The sequence below is a fragment of the Poecilia latipinna genome, unplaced genomic scaffold (assembly GCF_001443285.1).
Source record: "Poecilia latipinna isolate Pla-1442-1.1 unplaced genomic scaffold, P_latipinna-1.0 Scaffold1809, whole genome shotgun sequence".
In the NCBI taxonomy this organism is placed as follows: domain Eukaryota; kingdom Metazoa; phylum Chordata; class Actinopteri; order Cyprinodontiformes; family Poeciliidae; genus Poecilia; species Poecilia latipinna.
In genome coordinates this window covers 14,688-30,272 of record NW_015114425.1, presented here as the reverse complement: position 1 = coordinate 30,272, position 15,585 = coordinate 14,688, and the positions used below count along the sequence as shown (strand labels likewise).

The following is a 15,585-nucleotide window of genomic DNA, read 5'->3' as shown; positions in this document are numbered from 1 at the left end:
GCATCAGGTCCAGAATCTTTGCCAGAACTTCAAAAGTCAATATTCACAGATATAAAATCGAACTGTGCTTGAGTATTTTTGCAAAAAACAAAACAAAGTAAATTTCTGTCTAAATTAGCAAAGATGGCAGCAGAAGACTTCGTGATTGCAGTGAAAGACGGCTCCGCAAAGAAATTGGATCATTTGAAAGAAAAAAAAAGTTAAATCATCCATCACTTCAGTTTCATATTAAGTGAAGCAATACTTTTTGTTGTGAAATGTTCAAGGTGTTTGCATAGCAATGTTTATTAATTAATTAATTAATTTATTTTTTTTTAATTTAGGTTTTAAATTTAGGTTTTTTTTTAAATTTAGGTTGACAAAACCAATTTTAAAAAATTGCACTTGTTGCGCATTATTAATCAGACAAGATGATGAATGTCAAAATTTCAAAGTCTTAACGTTTAGATTTTTTTTCTCCAGTTATCGTAAAAAAACTAAAAACCCTTACATTTTTGTTGAATTCCCCTGTCTCACATTGTTCTCCACTTCATCAGTTCGCACCCAGTTAACCTGCGAAACGCCAAATGAGGCAAAACCGAACACGAAGAACATCAAACCGAGAGGAGGAGGCTGCACATAAAGAGCCACGTCTGAAAAGGAGCGGGAGCCGCCGTGCTCCGGTCCTCAGACGAAGTGCCGCTGCAGCGCCTGCATTCAGGGGGAGTGTCTGTTTGCACAGGTCTGTGTCAGTTAACACTAATCTGCCTGATCTCCACCTCAAAGTCACTCGCTCCTCCACATGCAAATAAACATATTCAGGCTTCTTTCAAACCAAAGCCACTATCAAACACTTGTTTGATCGGCAGAGGGCCTGTGAGCAGTGGCGGAGCCAGACTTTTAAAGTTGGGGGGGCAAAGGGGGAGCCAGGACTACCTCTGGGGGGGCAAAAGGCAAAATTTACGTGCGCACATCTATATATATATATATATATATATATATATATATATATATATATATATAAACACCTTTAACTGTTTCACATGGAGACATGACAGACTTTACGCAAAGATTTCACTGCAGAGGCAACTAAAATCATTCAATAAAAAAATCCTTTCTGAATATCATCTCATGGACACTGAACTAAATGCTTTCTGACCGGGAGCTGACAGCGTGTTGAAGAGTGATGGACAGGACACCTTGGTTAGGAAAATCATTGCAAATCTTTAGTTGAAATGGCGCCTTTAACTCCAGTCTCCAGTACACAACAGAGAAAACTAAAGACAATACAACGTTGTTTTAATCCATTTATAGTCTAAACAGAGGAGCTGTCAGTTTATTTCGAGGAAATAAATAAAGGTGCAGAAGTTAATTAGATCCATGCGCAGTCCACTGCACAACCAATGCGGACGCGGCTCTGCCGCTGCGAAGAATTAAACTTAACTCGCCCTGCAGTTTTAACAAATGGAGGTGAAGTAGTTACCCTTCTGGGCCCAGAAGGAGAGCGATGCTCAGAAGGAACGCGGCAGACGTAACATCTGTCCGTTTTGGAGAAGCGAAACCATGCAAAAAATAAAAATAAAAAACCCTGGTAAAAACGCACGCCCGAACCCTGCACAGGGTTAAAAAGAAAAAAAAAGAAAAAGAAAAAAAATCTCGCAGAGTTCAATTGTTCGGTTTGGTTCATACAGATCCAAATGTCGATGAACCAGCGCAGATTTCTCTGCAGATGCAACCAGGAAGAATTTGTGAAGCTGTGCGTTCAGACCGCAGCGGGTGAATTAATGGTAATTTAAGTGGAGTCGCTTAATTTCATTTCTGTCCAGACTGTGAACAAATGAAGCTGACACTTGGTGCGCAGGCAGTTTCAACTTTACGCACAGAGAACAGAGAACATCGTGGAGCTCATTATTAATCACACTAAGAACAATATCTGTCAGAGAATCACCTCTGATCTGGACGCTTTAACGAACCAGAGGCTTTGGAGCGTGTAGCGCAGCTGATCCGCTTCTGCGGGATTTTTCTCCCGCAGGCCGAAGGAAGTGATCAGGAAACGATCAGAGTTCTGCCGTCTTCTAATCACGTCATTTCGTGAAATGTTACCTGATTTCAAAAACGGTCTCGCAGAGAAATACTAAATGTTTCGTTTGATGACTACAAATTGGAAATAAAATTATTTTTTTCTTTGATGGACAACGAAAAAACTCTAGCTCCACCTCTGCTCCAAACTACGAACATTGTCGGCCCCTCTTCGGTTTTTTGGGGGGGGTTTTTGTGGAGGATCAGTAAATAACTTCTTGGTGTTTTACAACCACCAGGTATGAAGGGCTTTAGCCTTTGAGTTGCACCACAGCGCAGCACATTTGAAACATACAGGAGAACAATGTCAGCTCGTTTTTATGAGTACAAGTATAAAGGAGGCTGGTATCGCGCCTGATGTAAATCTATTTATTTATGTCATCACATGGACTTATATAAAGTTTTATACATTTTCTTTTCATATATTTATTATTGTTTTTCTTCTTTAGATATTAGGTTGGCTTAGAATGATTCCAAATAATGTACAGGAATGACCTGGTGCTGTTACATGTCAATCATCAGGGGGGGCCACTGGGAGGCCAATCAGATGACAGAGGGGGCACTGGCCCCCCCGGACCCCCCTCTGGCTCCGCCTCTGCCTGTGAGCCAGTTCATTATGCATTTAAAAAAAAAGGGGGGAGAGCATATTGTTGCCAGGTTTTATGTAATTACTCTCACCTTCAGCATGTGACTGGGAACAATTACCTCCAGATCAGACTGATGTGTTGGAGACGTTGAGCTATTATTAGCGCGTCTTGTTGCAGACTGCGCACATACGCTGTGCTCTTTGCCCTAGATTCAACACTCTGTGTGCCTATTCAAAGCGCGAAACACACCTCACGCACAAAACTCAGAATTTATGGACCTGAACATCTTACGGTCGCTCCTTTCATCATTTCACACACACACACACACACACACACACACACACACACACACACACACACACAAAACAAAACAAAAAAATACGCCCCTTTGAATCAATCGGGGTCTGGCGCATTTGAGCGAACCCGCCCGCCCTGGAAGACCAGCCGCATTCCTTTGTGCGTGCGTCTAGCGTGTATACACGCGTCACGTTTGAGCGTATGACACCGAGAGGCTGAGCGTTGCCTTCAAACCAGACAAGCCTCAACTGGCAAACAGGTGCTGCAGGAGCAGCTGAGGATGAGGACACGGGGCGTCGCCTCAGAGTCAGATCAAAGTGGGGTCGTCTCTGTTGCCAGTCATCCCCAGCAGCCTGATTCACGTCACTGTATGTAATGGAGGCCTTTATGACGGCTCGCAAAAAGGGACAGAAAGCCACACAAATTCCCCGCAAATCCTTGCATACAGCGACTGGAACAACAAAAGGTCAAAGCCACGCCCCTCAATCTGTGGAATAATGGCCGCCAGTGGAACTTGGGCTACCTTGAAAGAAACTTTGGAATACAGGAGTCGTTACCTACAAAAACGATGATATACGTAAGCAGACTTTAAAAAAAGAGAAAACAAAAGAGAGAACCAGGAACAAGTGCTGGTGGAAAAAGTCACGCTGACCTTTGCAATCAAAACTTGGATCTCGGAATGACATATTTTCCAATTAATAATGAGTCAAATGAAAAGTTAGAAAGCCAGTAGGATTTCCTAAATGGTGTGTTCACTTACAACACAAACTAATAAACAAGCTTATACTGTTTGTTAGCATATCAATGAATTTTGTACTTTCAGCATTTTCACTAACTGAGGTTGCATTTGTTTGTGTGAAAGTAAGATTCAAACATTAAAAAAAAAAAATTATCACTGCAGTTATGGCTAATGGTTGATTACACAAGGCAGCCATGTTGGATTTTGAGGTCATGTTTAGGGATCTATTTGTAAATTTTACGAGTTACATCAAAATGGATAAAAACGTAACTTCAGAATGAATGCATATAAAACTGATTTTCTCAACCCTTGGAGGAGCATGAATGAATATTTTTCATATTTCTGTCATCCAGGCATAAATTGAAAAAGTCAGAGTTGAAATGTCTTTCAAAATGATTACATTTTTATAAAATGGACATGAGTTGGCCTGACATAAGCAAACTCTGTATCATTTGAACTGTAAAGTAATTTTATCAGATAATGTCTTTCAAGAAAGTGATATTTGAAAAAGAAACCTGGGCCAGAGCTATAGTCTATTTGAGCTGTAAAATCATTTTTATCATAAAATGGCAATATCTGCATGATTTATTGTATTGTTCATTTATATATTAAAACTAATTTAAGTATTTCTGGTGCCTACGTGTGAGCTGGTTTCACACTTCATTTACACTGTAAGTGTTTCACAGTTGTTCAGCATTTTTTCACTGCGGTTGCTCGTGAACAAAAGAACCTAAAAACCTGCTCCTCCTCCCCGACTCTACCAAGTTCGTCTGGAAGTGTGCCCTCGAATGAAAGCCTGCTCAGGGCCTTTTAAAATATTGGGCTGGCTCTGACACGTACTGTTGTGGTTCTTGACATAAAAAACTGTGAGAACCACAGGGTTCAAGTCATTTATTATTATGAAACCAAGGGACGGATTATGATTCTGCAGGACTTTCTCTCAAGAAACGACTCGGCTCTTGCAAAGGCAGGTGAAAAGCCGGAAGCATTGTCTTCAGTTATCAAGTAGTGATTAGCAACACAAGTTACAAACAAATCTCTTTCATTCAGAATATTTAATTTTACACACCATTAAACCGCTGTTTTCTCTTTAGTTTGGTGAAGAGAGAGAGGTGAATTGACATGACATGGGTACGTGATTTATACGCGGGTTGAACTGGGATTCCCCTCATTCCTCCTAAGGTAACATCTTATTTGATACGTCCCTGGAAGAAGCCCAACGTGAACCTTTTCTCCCTCTCTCTCTCTCTTTTTTCTATACATACCATCCCACTGAAAAACACTCCCATCTCGATAACACTGGGTTAACGAATCAACATTTCTACTCCTAAAAGCCCAAGCGCAGCTGAGAGTGAATTAAGCTGGAAAAAAAAATGGTGTTGTGCCCTTGCTCTGAGCAGACTTTTTTTTTTTTCTTCTCCTCCTTTGAAGAGAGGACAAGAAGAGAAGTGAAGTCCTGGAGAGAGGTGGTAACTGTCATTTATATTTACAGCCTCGCAGACACCTCGGGGGCTCTTATCCAGGTGGCCTCTGTTGAGGCTCTCAGAAACGCTCACACCTTTTCTGCTGCTCAGAGTATCAATAGACACTGGCTGACTTTGATTCAGCCACATAGAGGTTGTGAGTCATGTGCTTTTTGACTGTTGAAACTGGTCGGGTCGACGCTGGAACTTGAATGCCCTCGGGGACGGAGGAACACTACTCCTCAGAAAGGTTAATAAACCACAGAGAACCCGCTTTTCTTTCTTCTTCTACTTCTTCTTCTTCAAGAAAAGGACATTCGAACATCAAAAACCCAAAACGAGTCCTACCTTCTGACAAACGCTCAGTATCCCTGCATATTTTTAAACCTTGTTTAAAAAAAAAAAAGAAAAAAGCTGACATATGAATGAAGTATCCATGCTTTTCCAACAGGACCACAGAGACAATCGCCGTTACGTGCGTTCAAGACCAGACTTGTGGCCCCTCAGCATGTGAATCAGTGTGACGACACCAACATCAACGTATTTAGTTTTTTAAATCCCTGTGGATAATTAAAATAGCCGCTTTAAAACAATGCTCGACTCCTTTTAAAACGGCCCGCCGATAGGAAACAACACATTCAGCTTTAAAGTGTTCCTCCAACTTCAGACACTCTCATCCGGTCTTGAGTGACATCAGGAAAATTGTTTAATCGCTTTACAGATGCGGATGAGTTAAACAGAAACAAAGGTCGGAGAGAAAGAAATAAGATTTGAAATTAAAACTGTATTTTGTTCCGATCCGGTAAGAAACTAGAAAAAACACCTCCTAAAGAGACTCCCATAAATGTCATAATGAATGAAAAATGTGATCCAGACAACAGGGAAACACCTTTGTAACACAGTCATCCATGTTGTTAAGAATTAATAAATAATTTTCAACATCTAAAGGAATGCCACTTATCCTGACAGGAAGATGATCCAGATTTCTTTGGAATAAAGGCTTTTGTTTTTGTTTTGTTTTGACATTATGTTGCGTGATATTAAAATATGATGGAGAAATTAAACCATACGTCTCACGCAGAGAACAAAGTAAGGCCGCACTCAGCCTTTTCATCTTCTTTTTTCTCTTTTAGCTTTTTTTCCCTTCTTCTTTAGATAAGGCCAAAATTGAATGAGCACAAAAGTACAGCAGTTTCTTTTTCAAACACTTCACAGCAAGAATAGAGATGCCACTCTTTGCCTGCAGCTCATTTCAGAACAATGTCCCATTTTCTACAAAGTAAGGCAAGATATTCAGATCAGAAATGCCATTTCTGTTTCAGAGGGCCAGTGTACATTTGGAGCATTTACCAGATAGCAAAAAATAGGCTTTTGGAGGCCCTCATTAGCTATGTTTATGGCTATTCTTTTTTTTTTTCTTTCTTAAAAGTAATCTTTTAATCAAAGTATTAAAATATTTTGAGTGGCAAAAGGATAACTCCAATTAAAAGCAGTGAGAGTTTAAAAGGCCATCTGATCAACAGACACTCACTCAGAGATTCCAGCTTTGCAAAAACAATTAAAACTAGTTCTTTTTTTTATTATTATTTTTTCTATAAAATATTGGCTTTTTCTTTTTTAGAAACATATACAAACACTCCTTTGCACTATAAAACAGCAAAGAAATTAAAAAAACAACAACAACAGAAGAACACAGTGGACAAATATCTTTTCAATATCGAGTGCTTGATTAATTTATTGCGAGGATTCGCCTCACAATGGGTGTTTCATAAGGATCTGGAGCGCCTTTCAGCAGCTGCTTTCAGTCCAGTTCAAACATATATGAAAACAGGCTGAATTTCCATGAAAAAAGCCTGGAAACAGCACTCATCTCTCTGACCATTTGCCTCCATTGTGCACTGGGGTCCTAACATTGTCTGTAATCTGTCACCAACAGTACAAGTGTCTTTTTAGCCAGAAAGGAAAACATCTATTGCACATTATTCAAGTAACGCCGTGGCACATCCAAACGGTTTACTCCACTCTTTTTGTCCGGGAAATAATAGGATTTTCTTTTTTTCTGTTATTCCAAGTTCCTCAAAAGAACAAGCGAGTGAAGGGGTAGCAGATTTTTTTCAAACAAAGGCTGCTCTTGTTTGAAAAAACACTGCAGAAAATACAAAAAAAACAAAAAAAAAAAAAAGAACATGTATGTTCTCAATGCATGAGGCATAAATAAAACATGAACCTCTGTGCTTTCTGGACCAGTCTCGCTTTTAGGATTTTAAAAGTCTGTTTGGGCCCGCTTCACACACACGTCGGGGGCTGCCGCGTAGGCTCGTACTTGGTGTTCTGCCCTTTGAGGGACGGGTGAGGCTTGATGTAAGGCCTGCTGCTGGTGAAGACGCTGGCCGCCTTCCTCCTCGTCCTCTTCTTCAGCTTCCTGCTGAACACGTTCTGCCATGACTGCAGCGTCTTTGAGGTCCAGATCCACATGCCGCTCGTGATGCCCACCACCAGCAGCATGAAGACCTTCACCATAAAGATCTCCACGGCGGGGATCGAGGCCTTCATGACGCACTCGTCCGACTCCGGCCCGCTCCCATCCACGCACTTCTGCTCCTCCGCGAGGATGCGCCAGTAGTCCATGTTGAGTCTCTCGTAGAAGTAGCAGGCGATGACGCAGGTGGCGGGGACGGTGTAGAGGACGGAGAAGACGCCGATGCGCACCATCAGCTTCTCCAGCTTGTCCGTGTTCTCCCCCTCGGTCTTCATGATCTTCCTGATGTGGAAGAGGGCCACGAAGCCGGAGAGCAGGAACGACGTGCCGATGATGAGGTAGCAGGAAAGAGGAATGAGTACAAAGCCCGTGAGAGCTTTGACGTCCATGCTGCCCACGTAGCAAACGCCCGTCAGCTCGTCGCCGGCCACCTTCCTCATCACCAGTATCATGATGGTCTTTATGGCTGGGATGGCCCACGCTGCCAGGTGGAAGTAGCTGCTGTTGGCCTCGATGGCCTCGTGGCCCCACTTCTTTCCGGCAGCAAGGAACCAAGTTAGAGTCAGGATGACCCACCAGAGGGAACTGGCCATGCCAAAATAATACAGGATGAGGAACACGATGGTGCAGCCGGTGCTCTCCAGGCCCTCCTGAATTATATACTGCACGCCATTGTCTCTGTCACAGGCTATCCTGTCGGCTCCCACAAAAAGCCGAATGAGGTAGCCCACGGAGTAAACACAGTAGGACATGGAGAGGAAGATGATCGGCCTCTCGGGGTACTTGAACCTCTGCGGGTCAATGAGGAAAGTAAGCACGGTAAAGGCACTGGAGACAAAACAGAGGATGGACCAGATGGCTATCCACACCAGGGAGAACTGCTTGTCTCCCTGACTCCAGTAAACATCCACTTTGGGGTAGCACTTTGGGGCACAAGACTGGCTCTTTTCCACAAAGTGGAACTTGCCGGGATTGCACGTCTGCTTGCTACCGCTGTCCTTAAGGTGCAGGTCCTGCCCACTCAGAGGCTGCTGCGGCCTAAAATCTGGAGGCTGAGTGTGGGACACTTTGGGGGGCTCGTCTGATCCGTTGTTGGGCGCCTCCATGCACAGGTTGTTTGGGTCATTTTTGGTCGGAAGGCGCGAACAGTCCAAAGAGTCGGGCCAGGGGAAATTAAACCTCTCCAGAATCGGGGAGCACTTCAGCTTGACCTGCTCGCACATGACCCTGCACGCCGGGATGGGGTTGGACACCTGCTCCGTGCACATGGGAGCATGTAGCGAACAAAGGAAGAACTTGAGGTGACTGTGGCATCCGAACTGGATGAGCGTTGCGAACTCCTGCAGCTTCAGCGCAGCCTCTTTCTGATCATCGTGACCCATGAGGTTTGGCATTCGAGTCATATTGTAGCCAATGTCCTTGCACATAGGGATGTTGATGTGCTGGCATCTTCCCTCTCCTGACCAGTCAGGATCTATAGAGCTGATGGAGGAGCTGCCCCTGCTCCACAGCAGCAGCAGCAGCAGCAGAGGCACCGGGATCACAGCTGAACACATTCTCCCTTCTCAGCTTGAAGAAAAATGCAGTCAACTGTTCAGTGCAACCAGGAAAAACACAAGTTTCTCTCTCTCTCTCAAAAAAAAAAAAAAAAAAAACAAAAAAAAATAGTCTGAACCGAAACAGAGCAGGTGCTGCGTAGAGAAACTTACTTAACTAACCACTGCAACATCATCCTCTCCTCAGCTCAGAGTTGCAGAGTTGAATGAAAAGAGAAATCCCGCGATGGAGAGACGGTGTTTCCTGGCTGCGAGCGCGCTGTCAGGTCCATGCTCTCTCACTTTGGCGGCTGAAGAAGCCCCCTGGTTACTTCTCTCTGACACCGTGCATGAAATTACCCCATGCGCTTAATTTTATTTTATTTTTATTTTAGTTTCCTTTCGGTTCGGTCCGCCTCCACGCTTCCTGACACTTTATCGGCATTTAGGTGCTCCTCCGCGCCTGCTGCAGTGCGATTTCGGTCCGTGAGAAACAACTTCCAAAAAAATAAAAAAATTAAAAATGAGAATAACAAGAAAAAAAGTAGTTCCAGCCCTTTGTGCGAAGCACTCTAAATTAAATAAGTGAGATAGAAAGAAAAATCCTCCGGGATAATATAAAGTGTTTCCCAAGAAACGCAGGATTTACGCTCCTCCCCGGGGCAGGCGCTCGATGCGTCTGGTGGCTGTGCTCGTCTGAGCTGGTCGGAGTCTCCGTCCCGGTCTAACCTGCCAAAAGATCCGCCTTCAAAGACAGCTGCTTTGCATAAGAAAGATGACACTGACACGCAGATTATTTTCAAATCGTGCGGAACAGCTTGTTCAGTGCAGCACTTTTCAAAGCCTCGCTGCAAACTTCCTACTCGCTCTGTTGTTTGTTCTCTGCAAGAAACTCAGTCAGTAAAATGATAAAAGAAGCGTTTTTATTCCCGGGTTTTCTTTATGTTTGTTTCGCAGAATCCCGAAATGCTGCGCAGCATGGATGCGCAGAGATTCGAAGGCGCGCCGACATTAAAGTTTAGGTGGAAACTACTAGTTTTTAATGATCCACACACAGTGCCGGATGTAAGAGGATCCAGGTCCCTGGGCTAGAGACATTTTGGGTCCCCAAACCAAACGTCTTCTTTTTTTTTCTTTCTTTTTTTTAAACTAATGTCATTTAAAAACACTTTTAACCCTTAATTAAACATATATTCTGTGTAATTTAAAAGAAAAACAAACAGATGCATTAAAGAAACAATTGCAGTAAGTATAAGTAAGCACACCCTTAAAGTGTGTTTTAACTATCTTAACTTTGCACAATTGGCTCGCAAAAGTTCTCAAAATCTATGAGACTGAAAGGACATCTATTATTTTTCACAGTCCTCTTCAGGAGGCCCCACAAATTTTCTGTCAGATTATGTTCTGAACTCTGGATAGGCCACCCAAAAACTTTCATTATGACCTCATTAATCCATTTTATTATTGACTTGAATGTATTATTGGGCTCAGTAAATAAAATGTTTATTTATCTTCACCTTTCTAGAAGACAGAAGAAGGTTTTGGGTCAAAACTGACTAGTAACTTCCTCCACCTTGACAAGACAAAAACAAAAGTCAACAAGAGGTTGAAGGTAGAAAAAAATAAAATAACTCTGGAGAATGGTGTTGCCACCACCATGTTTCACTCTTGGCATGATGTGTTATTTTTTCATACCAAACATGCTTTTTGGATGTAAACAAGCAGTTTAAGTTTGTTTAAATGTGGTTTCATAAGATTACACCACATTATCCTACAAGATTTTGAGAGATTTTATCCAGGCCTTAATGTTTTCTTTGAAAGAAAAGACTTCAGTCTTCAACCTCTCCTTCTCAGCGCAGACTTACAGAGAAAAAACACGATTCTTGTTACGCGTAGAACCAAGAAGTGCTCATTTGAAATTCCTGCAGATTCTGTGATGTTTCTGTGAGGCTCCTGAAAGCCTCCCTCACTGGTTTCCTTCTTGCGTTTTCATCAGTTTCAGAGAATTTAGAGAAACTAGAGATTTTCTGTCGTTGTTAATGGTGTTTCTGAGAAGACTAAACACGAGATCAAAATGTGCTTAGAAAATCGTTTGTGTGTGAGTATCCACATGCATCCATATAATTTATAATTTGGGATTTTTCTCTGTAAGGAATTTATTTGTTTCTCAGTCAAACTGATTTTCCATAATCATATTTTTTTAACATCAAAAAGCCTTGGCAATTCGTCAGGAGTGTGTACATTTTGGGGATCCATTATAGCTATAACACAAAATGTAAACACTGAAAAACATAAAGAAAAAAACACTACACATGAAACTGTGAGGAAACAAATAAAAAAAAAACGAAACTTGCGATGCAATCTAATTCAAAAATAGTAACCAGAACAATAAAGATCAAAATATTTGTGAATACATGTAAAATGATAAGAATGTACAATTTTTTTTATCACATTTTAGATAAATAGAACAGCAAATAAAATAAAATAAAATAAAATAAAATAAAATATTTTTGAGCATAACTAAGATCTTTTGGTATAAACAAACCTTTTCTTGGAGGCCAAAGTTCTGAAAGGCCTGCAACATAAAAGCTGAACTGACAATTAGAGGTGGAGCGTTAATGTCTTCAGCCATACAAAAAAACAAATGAAATATTGCAGGCTTTTGTGCGGCCACATGAAGCAAATACTGAAATACGTGAAACAGAAAAGGACAAGCCCATAGCATGCTACTAGATCTGCTATGGTAGAGTTGAGGGTTAGGTTTGTGTTTGTGAAACCATCGTTTTCCAACAGTTACATTTTTTTTAAACAAAATCTCAAAAATACTACATTATTCCCTATAGGGAAATTAAACGTTGTTGTAATTCACATTACTCAAGTTTCTTCAAACGGTTGTAGGCGGTGACGGCTGCGGGCAGGAAGGTTGTCCGGTAGCCGTGTGTATTGCAGTGCCTGTTTCAAAGCATCTGACTTAAGACACGTTGTTGTTGTACAGCAGTCTCATGAACAGGCTGGTCAGGACTATCTGTAATATTCTTAATTTGATTAAGAATCATTCTTAATCATTTCCAGAGATTCCAATGTTCTCACCAGAACAGAACCAGCCTTTGTTGAGCCTTTTTCAGTCGACCTAAGCTCCCTTAAGACGTACAGTCCCATCTCATAGATGGCAACCTCTACAAAAGTCCCCAAAGTTTTACATTTCATTTACAGCTATTTAATCTAATGTTTTTCTTAGTGCATGTACAGCTTCTGCTTTGGTAAACTTGTTCTGTTCTGTCTGAGGCTGCAAAGACTGCTTATACGTCGAGCTGGTTTCTTGACTCACCGAGGTGTAACAGTTCAAGCAAAAGCATTTATGCAGAAATAAGGATGTTGATAAAACCACATCCACTTTAAGGAGTCTGGGATCAGTGTGCTCTTCTCAGCATTGTCACTGCAAAATCTCAACAACACCTTGCATTCATTTCCTGCCTTGCCTTTGTTTTTTCCTTCTCCGTTTTCCAATGAGGAAAGTTCCACACGCAAACAAATAAGAAGAAATTGGCTACATTCCTTCTGAATATGTCGGCCTCAAAGCAGTGACATTGTTCTCCCAGAGAGGCAAAGCTTACATCAATAATTCAGGAATTGCTTAGCCTTTTTTTTTTTTTTTGTAAACTTTGAGATCTGTATTCTCATCAGATCTGGACACTGCCTTTGTGGCTTTGCTTAGAGGTCCACTTCTGCAATGGTGATTTATTTATACATCTGTGTATAGACGGTGTTTTTACTAATGTGATTGACTGACGAGACAGCATATATTAGAATAATGTAAAAAAAAAAAGATATTAATATGATGGCGATGAAGTAGAAGAAACAGGAGGAATTTACCCTTGATTGATGCTATCCTTATCTATATAAGGAAGTGGAATATATAACCTCTCAAGAACTTTGCTCCACTCACGCTGCAGACAACAAACGATCAACATGTGGTCACTGTTGGGGTCAGCAGATTTTCTTCCTTTATTTTGTTCCTTCAAGGAATGTCTTTACAAAATAACTGTGTGTGTCAGCTCATTTCCAGTCAGCGGGGTCTTTTCAGGGAGTTTGCTGGTTTCCCCTGTGTCCACGCAGGTTTCACTGCACTTTTTGTTGTAGTGACATGTTTTTTTTTTTTTTTTACCCCTTCTTTGAAAAGTGCATGTGTATGCATCTCGGTTCATGCGTGCATGTCACTGAAATAGAGTAGGACATGAAAAAAGAATTAAAAACAGATGAGAACATATGGTCAGGAATTTAAGTCATAAAGTTTCATAGCATTGAGAATATGACGGAAATTTAAACTCCTTGATACATGGTAGTACTGTCAGTTTGATTTTAAAGTGTATTTTTCCCGCTAACAAATGCACACCGACAGAAAAAAAAAAGAAAAGAAAAAAAAAGAAAACACACTTAGGTGACAAATGTGCAGGCTTTTGAACTGGACACGGATGAAAAAAAAGACTGCAAACTCTGGTTTATCTGTACTTATGACATCACGAGGAGAACTGGAGTCAAACTGGCATTAGTAATCATAACGGCAGCAGAGCCACTTTTGAGAAATTTCAACATGGATTCTGAAACATCTGAAATGCATTTAAGATGTGATGGACTGCAAGGAGTTTACCCCTGATTGACGCTATGATGGATACAATAATCTGTGAAAATAGCAATAATTGTTTTCAGTATTTAACTGGTATAGATGCGTTTACGTTCCTGTTCAGGTTGTTCCATCTGTTGAGTTTCTTTGCATATTTTGCTCCTTGTAAGATGAATTAACGATTATCTCGCCTCAAATACTTCTGCGACTTGCCTGTACAGTGTCACTGCTTGTAGTCTGAACACATTTTACCGTAACTTACGCAAACACCTTCTGTTTTTGCTAGAGCTGAGCAATACTTCTTACCTCCGGTATTGACTGGAAGGATAGTGGCTTAGGCTGCGATGAGGGTGTGAGCATGGTTGAGTGATCATTTTTGGCGGAGTTACAAAGTGATGCAGCAGTTCTGCAGGAAATATTGTTGGAACTGGAAGAGCAACCTAACGGAAAGGACCAACCTGTTTTTTTTTTTTTTTTTTCCTAACAGCTTGGCTCAGGCTGATTGTCGAAGATATTTGATAACGTAATATAACCAGTGTAGCCTGGTCATCTTCATTTTTAAATCTGTCTGAAATCCAGGTTGATCCTTTGTTTCCTCTGCAACTTTGAAGAAGGAAAATGTTTAAAAACATACAAATAGAGACAAAAGAAGAAAGAAAGCGAGCAGACACACTAGAAGAACGGTGCTTGGTTCCCCCGTGCCTTGTGTGATGTCATCAGTGACTTGTATTTGGTACAGGGTAGTTTTCCTCCCGAGCAAATTAATTTTCCAATAAAACAAAATCGTTTAAAATCTGATCATGACATGTTGTTCTACCAATGACAAACTACATCTAAAGTGAGTTCAAGACACGCCTCGCTGGTAGCTTTAAGCCAGCGTCTTGACCATGTGAGAGTAGAATGACTGGGGAGGAAAAAAGTGTTTACGAGTCTTTCTGTCTGTCTAAAGTCTGCGCCTTTGAGATTCTCCAGACCTCTCTCATGTTACCTTGTAAAAAGTTTGTGGCTGTAAGATTCAAACCGCAGACTGGCCATGGTCTTCATCAAGAACCAAACACTGATCGCCTGTAAACAGGGGGGGCGGCGTTTACTGCATTTTTACAAGAGTCACCAAAGAGCTCTAAGAAGTATTTCAGAAATGTGTTCGGGAGAGATGAGAAACCTGGCACCAGCGTGCCTAAATGGTTTAAGCGCAGCATATCTTAGCGGTGGCACTTCAGCTGTCGGTGCTCAGCGTGTGCAGCAGGAGAATAAATATAGTGGGATGAATACAGTCATGAACACAATGCCCTTTGCCATTTGTGTGCCTCGCATTTCGCATATCCAGCTGTCAAACACTGAAGGAGGATTGATCTGGACTAAAATACATGATTTTTTTGTTGTTGTTTTTTTAAGATTCTGTTTGTTTGGATTATCCTAGTGGGTAATTATTAATGAAATGCAAACATGATGGGAAAAAAAACAAAAAATGTCAGTCCAGATGCAGTTCGGCCGGCATATTGTGGCCCCATCACAAAGATAACAGCTGAAATGCCTGGCCCGTCCCTCCCACTGCACTAGAGTTTCATTATGGCTGACATGTAGGAGTAGGACAAAAAAGACATGGCAGCTTTGATTTGAAAAGGACAAACGTAACATCCATCTCCTTCACAGAGCTGAGGTCAGTTCCCTTCTAATGTTCAGAAAACGCACGTCTGGCATGTAACAAAGCAAAAAAAAAAAAAAAAAAAAAAAAAAAATATCTTTCCCCATTTTCGCTGTTTTTTTGGGTAATAAAACAGAAAAAAAAAAATTTTCACAAAGTCT

General features: G+C 41.3%; 1 protein-coding gene across 1 annotated transcript; it reads right to left on the bottom strand.

Moving 5' to 3' along the window:
* Positions 1-5,442: 5,442 nt before the first annotated feature.
* On the bottom strand, positions 5,443-10,108 carry fzd10 (frizzled class receptor 10). Its single transcript, XM_015014369.1, has one exon. The coding sequence runs from the start codon at positions 9,177-9,179 to the stop codon at positions 7,431-7,433; it is 1,749 nt and encodes a 582-aa protein (XP_014869855.1). The 5' UTR covers positions 9,180-10,108; the 3' UTR covers positions 5,443-7,430.
* Between the last annotated feature and the right edge of the window lie 5,477 nt (positions 10,109-15,585).